This window comes from Mustela lutreola, chromosome 2, assembly GCF_030435805.1.
Source record: "Mustela lutreola isolate mMusLut2 chromosome 2, mMusLut2.pri, whole genome shotgun sequence".
In the NCBI taxonomy this organism is placed as follows: Eukaryota; Metazoa; Chordata; class Mammalia; order Carnivora; family Mustelidae; genus Mustela; species Mustela lutreola.
The window spans coordinates 72,774,323-72,790,626 of NC_081291.1; the positions used below are offsets into that span (position 1 = coordinate 72,774,323).

General features: G+C 36.2%; 1 protein-coding gene across 1 annotated transcript in view; it reads left to right on the forward strand.

Annotated features, from left to right (window-relative positions):
• TOPAZ1 (testis and ovary specific TOPAZ 1) overlaps positions 1-16,304 on the forward strand; it is a 133,462-nt gene that overhangs the window by 23,812 nt on the left and 93,346 nt on the right. Inside the window, 2 exon segments of the mRNA XM_059162283.1 lie at positions 13,615-13,679; positions 15,729-15,868. Coding sequence (XP_059018266.1) covers positions 13,615-13,679; positions 15,729-15,868 — 205 coding nt within the window.

The following is a 16,304-nucleotide window of genomic DNA, read 5'->3' on the forward strand; positions in this document are numbered from 1 at the left end:
AGGTGCCCCACTGCATGATCTTTTTAAGTGGAATCAAAATCCAGATTGGTGGGTTTTGGTGGGTAAAGAACAGATTGGTGGTTGCCAGAGAGAAGGGGGGTTGTGATGGGGAAAAATGGGTGAAGGGGATCAAAAAACACAAACTTCCAGTTATAAAATAAATAAATATATGGCATAAGGGATATGGTTAACAATGCTATATTCACTTTGTGACAGATGGTAATTAAACCTGTTGTGATCATTTTGTAATGTATACAAGTATCAAAGTACTATGATGTATACTTGAAACTAAACTAATACTTCCTATGTCAGTTATAGCTCAATAAAAAATTAAATAATTTGTAAAAATTTTTTAAAAACTGAACTCCTGTTATATATCTCCTCATCTACCAAAAAACCAGTTTTTCCAATAATCTCTTTTTCTGTTAATGGCAGCTCCATCCTTTTATAATTACTCAGACTCAAAACCCTGGATTTCCTTACTTTTTCTTCTCAGTTCATATGCAGTCTGTAAGGAAAGCCTGCAGGTTTTACCTCAGATAATGTCTAGAAACTGTCCACTTTTCATCGTTCCCCACCAACACTACATAGCCCCAAGCTAATGTAATCTCTTAACTGAATTACTACAGTCACCTTTTAACAGATGTGTTTCTAATTTTGCCCTCTTGTAGTTTATTCTCAATATAGCATAAGTTAGATCATGTCATTCTTCTGCTTCCAATTCTCCATTGGTTTCTAATGACATTTGGATTCAAAGCCAGAGCCCTTAGTATCACCTGCAGTGCCTGTATCTTTTCCTTATACCCCTTGTTTTCTCTCTGATCTCTTGTACTCCTGCTGTATTCATTTCACTCTGACCATACTAGCCTCCTTGCTGTTCTTGGAACATACCAGCCTTTCTCCCACTTCAGGGCCTTTACCCATGCCATTTTATCTGTGTGTAATGTTTCCTAAACATTAGGAGTATAGCTGGTTCTTTTACTTCCTTCACATCTTTATTCATATTTCATGTTCTCAGAGATAACTTACCTGCCCATCCAGTGTAAAACTTCAGTGTTCTTCTTTCTCCCAGCATTTCATATTCCCTTTTCTTATATTCATTTTGACTTAGCATTGTATATATTCTCCTCCTACTAGAGTGAAAAATCCATGAAAGCAAGGATTTTTGTCCATTTTGCTTACTACTTCATCTCTAGCACCTAGAGCAGTAACTGATACAGGGTAATATTACAAATAATTGTTGAATGCATACGGAATGTGAACTCCAATTGAAAATAGTCTTTAAGTGCTAGAGGCGTCCTGTAACATAAATAATCTCACCAAGTACTTGTTTAATGGTTTGATGATAATAGCCAGTATGTACTGAGCCTTTATTATATGCCAGCCAGCCTACCAGTAGTTATCACATTTTAGTCACATAATATAATGAGGTGTTATTCAGGAGTTCCCAAGGCCACCCTCAGATTTAGTGATTTTCTAGAATTACAGAGAGGTCAGCAAAGCTGTTATACTCAAAATTGCACTTTATTACAGCGAGGGATGCATGTTAAAATCCACAAAGAGTCGCATAAGGCAGAGTCCACAAGAAACCAGGCACAAGTTTCCAGTTGTCTTCTTCTAGTAGAGCCATATGGATGCTGTTTGCTTCTCCCAGCAGTGATGCGTGACAGCACAGAGAGTTTTGCTAGCTAAGGGAATTTACTTGAGCCCTGGTTAGGGTTTTTATTGGGGTCAGTCATGTTGGTATAGCTGGCTGGCTGCCTGTATGACTGACCTTTATCAGTCTCTCCAGATTCTCCAAAGGTCAAGCTGAAGTTAAATAACCCAAGGTCCCCACCATAAATCACATTGTTAGTTTAGGCTATCTGGAGTGGCACAAGGCCCCTACCGTGAATTACATTCACAGTATAGACTGTCTGGTCCCAGACCTGCAGTTAAACAAAGACACATTCATCAGGTAGCATATTCCGAGGGCTTAAATGTTACCTCTGAGGAGTAGGTCAAAGACCAAACCTTCAGTATACATAATGTAGACAACTCTGGCTTGCTGAGATAGTTCTTTACTGGACATGGGGCATGTACTGTTACTTTCTTTTATAGATAAAGAAAGAGATTTTAGAGGCATGCCTTCTCCATGGTCCCACAGCAGAGTTCCTTGACTTTATAGCAAGAGTCAGCAAAGTTTTCTTTTATTGGGCTAAATAGTAAATACCTGTAAGATTTTGTGAGTCATTTAGATGCATGTAGCGACTATTCATATATATAAACAAGTAGAGGTTGCTATGTTCAAGTAAATCTTTCCTTACAAAAACAGGCAGCCTGCAGGCTGTAGCTTGCCAACCCTTGCTCTGAAGTATTAAAAAATAAAACAACAAAAACAAACACAGTTTGTACTCTATTCTACTTAAAGCTGAGGAAAAGATTTAATCCATTCACTCCTGCAAGGATAGATTTTAGGAGATGTTTGCTAGAATTCACTGAATTTTTAGCACTGTTAATACTTTAAAGATGTAGACAATTTTTTGGCATAACTTTAAAAAATCTACAAAATTTTTTAGTTGCTTCCTAGTACAGTAAGATTTCTTGTTTTTGTTTTTTATTTTATTTATTTATATCAATTATTTTTATTAACATATAATATATTATTTGCCCCAGGGGTACAGGTCTATGAATCTTCAGGCTTACATACTTCACAGCACTCACCATATCACATACCCTCCCCAATGTCTATAACCCAACCACCCTGTCCACACGCCACCTCTCCCCAGCAACCCTCCATTTTTTTTGTGAGATTAAGAGTCTCTTATGCTGGGCGCCTGGGTGGCTCAGTGGGTTAGGCCACTGCCTTCGGCTCAGGTCATGATCCCAGGGTCCTGGGATCGAGTCCCGCATCGGGCTCTCTGCTCAGCAGGGAGCCTGCTTCCTCCTCTCTCTCTGCCTGCCTCTCTGCCTACTTGTGATCTGTCTCTGTCAAATAAATAAATAAATTCTTTAAAAAAAAAAAAAAAAAAAAGAGTCTCTTATGCTTTGTCTCCCTCCCGATCCCATCCTGTTTCATTTTTTTCCTTCTCTACCCCTCCAAACCCTCTACTCTGCCTCTCAACTTCCTCATATCAGGGCGATCATATGATAATTGTCTTTCTCTGATTGGTTTATTTGCTCAGCATAATATCCTCTAGTTCTATCCATGTCATTGCAAGTGGCAAGATTTCATTTCTTTTGGTGGCTGCATAGTATTCCATTGTGTATATATATACCACATATTTCTTACCCATTCATCTGTTGATGGACATCTAGGTTCTTTCCATAGTTTGGCTATTATGGACATTGCTGCTCTAAACATTCGGGTTGCACATGCCCCTTCGGATCACTACATTTGTATCTTTAAGGTAAATACCCAGTAGTGCAATCACTGGGTCATAGGGTAGTTCTATTTTCAACTTTTTGAGGAACCTCCATGCTGTTATCCAGAGTGGCTGCACCAGCTTGCATTCCCACCAGCAGTGTAGGAGGGTTCTTCCCCTTTCTCCGCATCCTCTCCAACATCTGTTGTTTCTTGACTTGTTAATTTTAGGCATTCTGACTGGTATGAGGTGGTAACTCACTGTGGTTTTGATTTGTATTTCCCTGATGCCGAATGATGTAGATCACTTTTTCATGTGCCTGTTGGCCATCTGGATGTCTTCTTTGCAGAAATGTCTGTTCATGTCCTCTGCCCATTTCCTGATTGGATTATTTGTTCTTTGGGTGTTAAGTTTGATAAATTCTTTATAGATTATGGATACTAACCTTTTATCTGATACATCATTTGCAAGTATCTTCTCCCATTCTGTCAGTTGTCTTTTGGTTTTGTTGACTGTTTCCTTTGCTGTGCAAAAGCTTTTTTTTTTTTTTTTTTTTTTTATCTCGATGAAGTCCCAATAGTTCATTTGTTGCCCTTACTTCCCTTGCCTTTGGCAATGTTTCTATTCTTGTGTGTGGTCATCTATTTTTGTGTGTGGTGTAAGGAAATGGTCCAGTTTCATTTTTCTGCATGTTTTCCCAACACCATTTATTGAAGATATTGTCTTTTTCCCATCGGACATTCTTTCCTGCTTTGTCAAAGATTAGTGGACCATGGAGTTTAGGGTCTATTTCTGGGCTCTCTATTCTGTTCCATTGATCTATGTGTTTGTTTTGTGCCAGTACCATACTGTCTTGATGATGACAGCTTTGTAATAGAGCTTGAAGTCTGGAATTGTGTTCTACCAATTTTGGCTTTCTTTTTCAACATTCCTCTGGCTATTCGGGGTCTTTTCTGGTTCCATATAAATTCTAAGATTATTTATTCCATTTCTTTGAAAAACTGATGGTATTTTTCTTGGTTTTGTTTAAGATAAGGGGATGATACATTTTTCTAATACCACGGTAGGCCTTAATGTACCAACTCTTTAGAAAATCCATGACCAGACAGTAATATTTGTCTTCAAGATATCTGGCCATTAAGTTTGGGAATTGAACTTTATCCATCTCCCTCACCTTACATTTTAAGAGTTTGAGGGGATAAATAGGTTAACTTTGGGACATATGTATGACCTATCACTTTTCTACATTCATGTACAGTTCTCTGTGAATTTTTAGAAATGTTCCTTATTGATATTTTATCTATATTAATTTATATAATAATTATGTAATAAAGATATATGTTCGGTTTTTTCAGAAATCTTGTTTTTATTTTGTCTTGTATATCAGTTATACTCAGAATCCATATGTAACAATTGTTAGGTTTACCATGGTTGTAGTATTTGGTTAATGAATCTAGTTTTTGAACCCTAGATAGTTTAAATGCTAGTGTGCTTTTTTTTTAAGGTTTTTATTTTGAAATAATTGTAGATTCACAGGAAATTGCAAAAGTAGTATAGTGAGGACCCAGGTACTCTTCAGCTAGTCTTTCCCAATGACTATATCTTTAAGTACAATATCAGAAACAGGAATCAGATATTAAATGTAAGTATATATACTTTTATTAAGTGGGAAGATTTTTGTAGCCATCTCTCCAAACAAGATAAAGAATTACTCCATCACTGCAAAGATCTTCCTTATGTTATTCCTTGGTTACACCTTTCCCCCTACTTCTTAAATTCCTAACCTTAGCAAACATTAATCTGTTTTCCATCTCTGTAATTTTGGTATTTTCAAATAAATACAGATTTGCTGGAGGTTGGCTGGAAGATTATTAATTTTGTTATAAAAGAGCCAGCTTTGTTTTTATTGACTGATTGTTTTTCTCTTGCTCTGTTTTCTATTTCACTGACTTCTACTGATAATTTTTTCTCCTTTTTTCTGCTTACTTTAGATTTAATTTTCCCTTTTGTAGTTTTGTAAGGTTGCAGCTAAGGTCATTGATTTAAAACTTACTTTCTGAGACAATTTAGTGCTATAAATTTATCCATGAATACTGCTTTAGCAAATCCCACATTTTTTAAACTTTGAATCGGTTATAGATTCACATACATTGGTAAGAAATAACAGAGAGAGATCTCATGTATCCTTTATCCAGTTTCCCCCAATGGTAACATTGCAAAACTATAGTACAATATCACAACCAAGATATTGACATTAATACAGACAGAGATACAGAACATTTCCATCACAGCAAGGATCCCTCTTGTTGCCCTTATAGCCATACCTACTTTCTTCCTGGCTACCCCTAAATAATCCTTAACCCTTGATAACCACTAATCTGTCCTCCATTTCTATAATTTTGTCATTTCAAGAATGTTACGTAAATGGAATCATTCAGAGTGTTACCTCTTCAGATTTTTTTTTTTTTTTTACCCAGCATAATAATCTGGATATTCATCAAGCTTGTTGCATATATCAATAGTTCATTCATTTTTATTGCTTAGTAATACTCCATGGGATGGGTTACCACAGTTTATTTGAAAGCTCTTCACTCATTGAAGGATATCTGCATTGTTTACAGTTTTTGGCTATTACAAATAAACTTCTGTAAACATTTATGTACTGGTTTTTGGTGAACCTAATTCTTAACTTCTCTGGGATAGATGCCCATGTCTGCAGTTGCTGGCTTTATGGTAATTGCATGCTAAGTTTTAAACTTGGTTAACTCAGCGTCCAGATTACTCTTTTGTGGTAGCAGTTTAAATCTTTGTTCAGTTCTTTTAGATTTAGCTGTGCTGTTTAAGAGTCACCTTAGAAAAACATAGTTTAGTGGTCAGCAAGAAATTTGGATGGAGTTTATAAGATTTCAGGGTTTCCTTTCTTAGGCTCTCTCCTTTTGTGGATTCCTAGCCTTACTTCCCAGTTTCTGACTTTGTCCTAAACTTAGCGTTCTTGTTTGTTGTTTGAATAAGGCAAATTTTTGGCCTTCTCAAGTAGTTCCAACTAGGACCCGCCTTCAAGAATAAAGCTATGAAAGCAGAAGAATTAGCCAGTGCTATTCCTTCTTTCCAAGTGTAGACTTCTCTCCAGATTCTGCCAGCTATTCATATATTTCTAGTGTTTTCAGGCGGAGATTTTTAAAAATTTAATCTAGGATTTGTAGTTTTTACCTGCAGGAGGATTAGCCCAGTAAGACATACTCTACCATTACTCAAAGTGGTCCTGTTGTATATTATTTAAAATTTTATACAAATTGGAGCATTTTATACAAATGGTAACATACCATTCTTTTTCTTGCTTTTTAAACTTAACATATAGTGGAGAGTTTCTTTTGAATGTATATAATTATGCCTTTTTATAATTATATAATTATCTGCTGCATGGATATATTCTATTCAACAAGTTCCACTGTTGGTGGACACTTGGTTTGTTCCCATTTTTTGCATTTAAATATTGCTGCATTATGTATCCTTGAACATAAGGCATTTTGTATATATGCAGGCATTTTTGGATTAATTCTTAGAAGTAAAATTGTCAGATTGGCCTACATAAAGATGGCTGTGATTCATACTTTCAACAACATTGGGTAAGAATGCCAGTTTTCTCCCCCACACACTAACCAACTCAGTATTAAAATTTTTGTCCCATCTGTCTATTTTTACAAATGACTTTTAGTTTGGTTTTTTTTTTAAGATTTTATTTATTTATTTGACAGAGAGAGAGATCACAAGTAGGCAGAGAGGCAGGCAGAGAGAGGGGGAAGAGGCTCCCCTCCGAGCAGAGAGCCCGATGTGGGGCTCAATCCCAGGACCCTGAGATCATGACCTGAGCCGAAGGCAGAGGCTTAATCCACTAAGCCACCCAGGTGCTTTTCTCTTAGACTAAGCATCTTTTAGTATGTTCAAAGGCCATTTATGTTTTTTTATGAACTTTCTTTTTATGTTTTTTTGCCCATTTTTCTTCTGAGATTTTTATTTTTATTTTTTATTTTTTTACTTGTAGGAATTTTTTTTTTTTTAAAGATTTTATTCATTTATCAGAGGGAGTGAGAGCGAGCACAGGCAGACAGAATGGCAGGCAAAGGCAGAGGGAGAAACAGGCTCCCCGCTGAGCAAGGAGCCTGATGCAGGACTCGATCCCAGGACGCTGGGACCATGACCTGAGCCGAAGGCAGCCGCCCAACCAACTGAGCCATCCAGGCATCCCGGAACTTTTCATCTATTAAACATATTCTTACATTACACATTGTCAGGGAAATAGAAATAAAAAATATAATGAAACACCATCTCATACCTATCAAAATGGCTAAAATTAATAACACACACAAGACCAACAGATGTTGGCAAGGTTGCAGAGAAAAGGCAACACTCTTATACTTGTTGGTGGGAATGCAGGCTGGTACAATCACTTGGAAGACAGTATGGAGGTTCCTCAAAAATTTAGAACTTCCCTTGATTTAGCCATTGAACTGCTAGGTATTTACCCAAAGGATACAAAAGTACTGGTTCAAAGGGATATGTTCACCCCAATGCTTATATTTATAGCAACATTATCAACAATAGTCAAATCGTAGGAAGAGCCCAAATGTCCATCAGCTGATGAATGGATAAAAAAAGATATGTGCTGTGTGTGTGTGTGAGTGTGTGTGTGTGTGTGTGTGTGTGTGTGTATCTGTAATGGAATATTACTCAGCCATAAAAATTAATGATTTCTTGCTTTTTGCAGCGAAATGAATGGAGCTAGAGAATAATATGTTAAGTGAAATAAGTCAGAGAAAGACAAATACCATATGATTTCACTCATGTAGAATTTAAGAAACAAAACAGTTGAACCTGGGGGAAAAAAGAGAGTTAAACCATAAAACAGACTCTTAACTATAGAGAACAAATAGGGTTGATGGAGGAGAAATGGTTAGAGGCACGAGTTAAATGGGCAATGGGTATTAAGGAGAGCACTTTTGATGAGCTCTTGGTGTTAAAAAGTGATGAACCCCAAAATTCTACACCTGAAGTTAATATTATACTGTATGTTTACTAACTGGAATTTTAAAAATTTTTTTAAAAAATTTATTTATTTATTTGACAGAGAAAGAGAGAGAGCACTAGCAGGGGGAGGAGCAGAGTGAGAGGGAGATGCAGCCTCCCCATTGAGCAGGGAGTCCGATGTTGGGTTGAATCCTAAGTCCCTGACATCATGACCTGAGCTGAAGGCAGATGCTTAACCAACTGAGCCACCCAGGTGCCCCAACGAACTGGAATTTAAATGAAAACTTGAAAGTACAAAAGTACACAAACAAAAAATATATTCTTTGTCATATGTGCCCACATTTTTTCCTGTTTTTTGACTGTGTTCTGACTTGATTTAGGAGACTTTACCTTGAAGGAGGTTTTTATTTTTAGTCAAGTCTGTTAGTTTTCTATTATGGTATTTGAATCATATTTAGAGAAGCCCTTCCCCATTTCAGGATTTAAAATTTTGTCCTGTATTTTCTCCTGGTGTTATTTTTTTCCCCCGTTTTTTATTATGTTCGAATTTTTATCTTTCTGAATCTAAAATTTATTTTGGGAGAAAGAATATAGAGACAAGGTACGCTTTAAAATTTTTTTTCCATTTTATTTTATTTCTTTTCAGTGTTCCAGAATTCATTGTTTATGTACCACACCCAGTGCTCCATGCAATTCGTGCCCTCCATAATACCCACCACCAAGCTCACCCATTCCCTCACCACCACCCATCCAAAACCCTCAGTGTGTTTCTCAGAGTCCACAGTATCTCATGGTTTGTCTCCCCTCTGACTTCCATTTGCAAATCAATCAATGTGATAGAATAAATCAAGAGATTAGAGAAGAACCATATGATCCTCTCAATTGATACAGAAAAAGCATTTGACAAGATACAGCATCTGTTCCTGATTAAAATGCTTCAAAGTATAGGGATAGAGGAAACATTCCTCAACTTCATAAAATCTATCTATGAAAAACCCACAGCGAATATCATTCTCAATGGGGAAAAGCTGACACCTTCCCTTTGAGATCAGGAACACAACACTCTCTCCACTCTTGTTCAACATAATACTAGAAGTCCTAGCAATTGGAACACAAAGCAATCAGAAAACAAAAAGAAACAAAAGGTATTCAAATTGGCAAAGAAGAAGTCAAACTCTCCCTCTTCACAGATGACATGATACTTTATATGGAAAACCCGAAAGACTCCAGCCCCAAACTACGAGAACTCATTCAGCAATTCAGTAATGTGGCAGGATACAAAAATCAATGCACAGAAATCAGCTGCTTTCTTAAACACTAGCAATGAAAATACAGAAAAGGAAATTAGAAAGTAGATTCCATTTACTGTAGCACCAAGAACCATAAGATACCTCTGAATAAACCTAACTAAAGAAGTAAAGGATCTGTACTCGAGGAACTACAGAACCACTTGTGAAAGAAATTGAAGAAGACACAAAGAGATGGAAGACCATTCCATGTTCGTGGATCAGAAGAATAAACATTCTTAAAATGTCTATATTGCCTAGAACAATCTATACTTTCAGTGCCATCCTGATCCAAACTCCACCGGCATTTTTCAAAGAGCTGGAACAAACAATCCTAAAATTTGTATGGAACCAGAAGAGACCCTGAACTGCTAAGGAAATGTTGAAAAAGAAAAACAAAACTGGGAGCATCACGTTCCCTGATTTCAAGCTTTACTACAAAGCTGTGATCACCAAGACAGCATGGTACTGGCACAAAAACAGACACATAGACCAGTGGAACAGAATAGAGAGACCAGATATGGACCCACAACTCTATGGTCAAATAATCTCTGACAGAGCAGGAAAAAATATACAGTATAAAAAAGACAGTCTCTTCAATAAATGCTGCTGGTAAAACTGGACAGCTATCTATAGAAGAATGAAGCTCAACCATTCTTTTCCACCATACACAAAGATAAACTCAAAATGGATAAAAGACCTCCACGTGAGGCAGGAATCTATCAAAATCCTAGAGGAGAACGTAAGTGGTAAGTAACCTCTTCGACATCGGTCATGGCAACTTCTTTCAAAACATGTCTCCAAAGACAAAGGAAATAAAAGCAAAAATGAACTTTTGGGACTTCTTCAAGATCAAAAGCCTCTGCAAAGCAAACGGAACAGTCAACAAAACAAAAAGGCAACCCACGGAATGGGAGAAGATATTCACTAATGACACTACAGACAAAGGGCTGATATCCAAGATCTATAAAGAAATTCCTCAAACTCAACCACACAAAACAGACTATCATGTCAAAAAATGGGCAGAAGACATGAACAGACACTTCTCCAAAGAAGACATACAAGTGGCTAACAGGCACATGAAAAAAATGTGCATCATCATTAGCCATCAGGGAGATTCAAATCAAAACCACATTGAGATACCACCTTATACCAGTTAGAATGGCCAAAATTAAGACAGGAAATAACAAGTGTTGGAGGGGATGTGGAGAAAGGGGAATCCTCTTACACTGTTGGTGGGAATGCAAGTTGGTGCAGCCACTTTGGAGAACAGTGTGGAGATTCCTCAAAAATGAAAAATAGAGCTACCCTATGACCCTGCAATTGCACTACTGGGTATTTACCCCAAAGATACAGGTATAATGAAAACAAGGGCCACCTGTACCCCAATGTTTATAGCAGCAATGGCCTCAGTTGCCAAACTGTGGATAGAACCAAGATGCCCGTCTACGGCTATACCACCCTGAACGCGCCCGATCTCGTCTGATCTCGGAAGCTAAGCAGGGTCAGGTCTGGTTAGTACTTGGATGGGAGAACCAAGATGCCCTTCAATGGATGAATGGATAAAGAAGATATACATATATCTTCCATATATACATGTCCATATATACAGTGGAGTATTATGTCTCCATCAGAAAGGATGAATACCCAACAGCAACATGGAAGGGACTGGAAGAGATTATGCTGAATAAAAATTTTTTTGATGGATGGATTTTGTGTACTTTGTATTCTCCTAAGATAGGAAAATATCTAAAATATTTATATTCACACCTGTTGATGTCAGAATTTATGGTTTCTGCTTTTGGTGTCATGCTTAGGCTTTCTCCACCCTCCAAATTATACAAATACCCACCTTTATTTTATTTTTGCTACTTTGATATTTAGTTTTTATATTTAAGTCTGATGAATCTAAAAAGTATTTTGACATATGGCGAGTGAGTTGGTACTGAACTTATTTTCTTTTTATTTTATTTTATTTTATTTTTTATTTTTTTTAAAGATTTTATTTATTTATCAGAGAGAGAGAGGGAGAGAGAGCGAGCACAGGCAGACAGAGTGGCAGACAGAGGCAGAGGGAGAAGCAGGCTCCCTGCCGAGCAAGGGGCCCCATGTGGGACTCGATCCCAGGACGCTGGGATCATGACCTGAGCCCAAGGCAGCTGCTTAACCAACTGAGCCACCCAGGTGTCCCCTGAACTTATTTTCTATACAGTTAACTAGCCCATTTTTCTACTGCCATTTGTTTATTGAATCATTTCCTCGCAAATTTCAAATCCTGTCTTTAATATTTTCAAATTTCAATCTTGGAACTATTCCTTCACTTTTGTTTCATTGATTGCTCAGGTCCTTGTACTAATACCATACTATCGTTTATTTGAAAAATAAAAATATCTAGCAAAATAAAAATAAAACAAGGATAGTTTGGTTTAAAAGACACAAGGTTGTATTATAAATTTAAAATATTTTTTGGCTATTCTTCTAAGAGCACTTTAAACTCGCATGATAAAAAAGTTTAAATTAATTTGGGGAGAATTAACATTTAATATTCTCATTCAGGAATATGGTATATTTTTGTATTTGTGAATGTTTTAGGTTTCTCAGTTAATTTTTATAATTTTCTTTGCAAGGGTTAGTAATATATGCAGTATGTATCATTATTGTACTATGTGATTATATACTTTAAAAAAGAATAGTTGTTGGGAGTACCTGGGTGGTTCAGTTAGTTAGGCGTCCAACTCTTGATTTCAGCTCAGGTCATGGTCTCAGGGTATTGTGATTGAGCCCAGATTGAGCCTAGAGTTAAGCTCCATTTCCTGCTTGAAATTCTCTCTCTCTTTCTCTGTCTGCCCCTCCCTGCATGCCTGCACGCGCGCACACACGTGTGTGTGTGCGTGTGCGCGCAGACGTGCTTGCTTGCTTACTTTCTCAAAAAAAAAAAAAGAATAGTTGTTAAGAGAGTACATTTTCAGAGTTCTCATCACAAGGAGAAATTTTTTTTTTCTTTTTTTGGTTGCATCTCTGTGAGATGGGTGTTAGCTGAATCTAGTGTAACAGTTTTACAATATATGTAAATCTAACCATCATGCTGTATGCCTTACACTTATACAGTAATATATATCAATTCTCAGTGAGACTGGAAAAAATTTTGATAATTAAAACATTTAAATTTTTTGAAATTAAAAAGACAAGAAAGATATAAAGTAAGGTATTAAATGGTTATCTCTGCTCAAATGATAGGTGATTTGGGAGTTTATTTTCTTGGTGCCTGCCTGTTTTCAAAAGTTTAATATTTATGCATGTATAACTTCTTTATACATGTTTAAATATTAAAAGTAGCAATTCCAGAACACTTATGTGGCATGTTTTAAGTATAGTGATATATGAAATATATATAAATAGTTCTAATGAGAAAAATAAATTTATGTTCAAAAATACCATTGGAAAATAAAAAATCACTTAAAGCTTTTTATCTGAACGAAAATAAGTATAACTTTAATTGCTCATAATAATTTTAAGTGTTGGCTAGCTGAAGGTGATGTCAAAGGCTGAGTAAAGGGCGCCTGGGTGGCTCGGTTGGTTGGGTGGCTGCCTTCAGCTCAGGTCATGATCCTAGAGTCCTGGGATGGAGTCCCGCATCAGGCTCCTTGCTCAGTGGAGAGTCTGCTTCTCCTGCTGACCTCTCTACTCTTATGCGCGCTCTCTCTCTCAAATAAATAAATAAAATCTTAAAAAAAAAAAAAAAAAAGCTGTGTAAATTTATGATTTCTATTAGTTTCTCTTAACAGAGGAATTTTTAAGTCAGTGTTCAGTATTTCAAATAATATATAGAGTTGTCAGTTGGCTATAATCTAGTGGTTTAAATAACATCTAATATATTTTAAATTATCTGGTAAGCCTCATAGCTTAATATGGAATGCAGAAATATTCACTTACACTTTTTAACCATAATCTCTTCACAGTGTAGATTTTCAGAAAAGGTGATTATTAAAGAAGAAAAAGAAAATATTTTTGAAGTTTGCAAAAGGTCGGTACCATTTTTAATTATGTAATTTTAATATAGTCATATAATTTGTATTTTTATTTTTGTATGTGTGTTTTTCATTCTTTGCTCTATGTACTTGGGCTACTATGCCTTAAGCCATACATGGATATTATTAATTGGTTTATCAGATATACTTAGATGTCAGGGATACTTTTAGTTACCTTAAAGCTGTGACAAAGATTTTTGAGCCATTAAAATATTTTTTGAGGAAGGAATAAGGAAGAGTGATAAAAGAAAAAAGAATGTGGAATGTGTATGTGACTTTTATGGAAGTAAAATGACAAGAAATCCGATGAATATTGCAGTTTGCAGGTATCTGATGTGGTTGTGGTAATTAGTACTAATAGTTACAGTACACTCACTAGTACATATGCAAATACCAAACTTAGAATCAGAGGGCACCTTGGAGATAACCTGACCCATCCTGCACCCCAGTTTTGCTCTTGAGGCAAGGTATACTCAGATCAGGTGACGAATGTATTCAAGTATTTTTATATTAAGGCTGTAGTTTTCAAAGTGTGATCCTTTTAGCAGTAGAATCAAATGCGAGCATGTCAGAAATAAAAATTATTTGGTCCTGTCCCTGACCTGCTGAATTAGAAACTCTGGAGATGGGGCCCATCAGTCTGTTTCAGTAAGACCACCGGCTGATCCTAATACGTGCTCAAGTTTGAGAACCTTTGTATGAAGGAAAAGCCTAGGTAAGAATTAGATTGGCACAAAAACCCAGTTTGATCCATGACCATTTGAAATTTTAAAAGGGAAAAAATGACAAAAGTTAACTGTTTTTCTTCTATTGAAAGCATTTTGCTTACAAACTAGGGTCACTGCAGCCTGAAGAGTTTTATCATCAGTTTGATTCTACCATAATGACCAGGCGTGTGACACTGGACAAGTCAAGCTTCAGTCATCCAATCAAAAACAAAAGAATTTTGCTAATCTTTTACATCTATAAAATTACGTAGTTCTTATTTATTTCTTCTGTATTTTTGCTTTTGTTTTGAGAAAGGTTATGTTGGTTGCACATATTAGTGATGTCCCAAGTTGGAAAGAGAAGTGATTATCTTTATTTTCTGTTGTGTGCATGTGAGCAGATGCATGAGCAGAAGAAGGGTCAGAGGGAGAAGGAGACTCCCCACTGAGAGGGGAAGCCTAATGCAGGGCTTGATCCCAGGACCCTGGGATCATGACCTGAGCCAGAGGCAGACACTTCACTGCTTACCTGACTGGACACCTAGGCGCCTTTGTGTAATTTTTAAGCTCTGTCAATGCTACTAAGTTGAAACTGTTAAAAGCATGAGACCCTCTTTTTTCTTACTATTTTTATTCTCCTCTGACCCAGGGAACCCCAGCTGAAAAAGCTTGTTAGAATTGTTTTTAAGGTAAAATATAGTATCTGAGTGATTTTTCTCCTAAAAACTGAATTCATTTCTATCAGTCAGCTTCAAGATACTTCCCACTCTCCCCCTTGCTTATTTCTTTTTCTAGGTAAGTGAAACTCCAGAAAACTCTTTAAATTTTTCTAAAATTGGTTATATAGGATCTCATGTATTAAAATAAAGTCAAAGCTGTTTAAATCTAAGCAACCAAGAAGAGTACATTTTTTATACCTTCTTCCCAAAGGAGGCTCTCAAGTACATGTATAAGTTTATTAAATATACTTGTCCTAAGAATAATTTATAATTCATTTATTTCACTGTACTGTCAATAGAATAATTGGATGTTCTTTTCTGGATTAGAATGCTAGCTAAGTTCCTTCTCAGCCTTTTTGTCTGGCATGATCAAAAATATTCTGCTCTAGTTTTAACCCAACCACCTTACTCCTACCCCTATCCTGGCCATTTACCAAGCTTTTGTTTCCTATTTAAGAAGGCAAGAACACTTACTGAAAATACTGAAGAATCATAGTATACCACATGGTATATAACATATACATAGTGTGTTAGGTTGTGTTTCCATTTATTTGATTCTCATTACTTTAATGTTCGTAGAGTAATTTGAATTCTGCTTTTGGCTTTTGTGCTCACACAGTGAAGATTCTAAAAATGCAGAGCTTGTGGTTGGTGAAAGTCAGCTAGCAGTACTGGCCCCCAAACCTCTATGCTTATCAGTGCCACCTTTGAATATAAGTGGTCATCAAGAAGACATATTACTGAAGCCCTGGATGAATGGTACTGTTTTCTTAGTAAAAATCTGTTGGCTTTTGATAATATAGAAACTGCACAGGAGTTTTGTTTTTTTTTTTTCACCCAAACCAAAAAGGTTTATAAAAATCAAACCAAGCCTAGAATATGTTAAAATTGGAAAGTTTGTATACCTTTGCTTAGAACTTTTGATGGAACAATTTTTTAAATATCTGTATTTATGTCATAGCGGTAGTACAGATAAATTATAGGTTATTCCTAAAATATTCATATTTTGTTGAATATTTTAGAATTTCATAATGTATTTTAGAATTTGTATCAGTTTTTTTGATAATCCATAATGCTTTGAACAAAATAAACTAGACTGGAGGATGAATTTAGAAACAATAAAATTTCTTTGTGTAGCCCACATCTGATTCTTCCGTACTTTCCTGTTATTTACTTTGTGCTGTTGGTGTTGCAT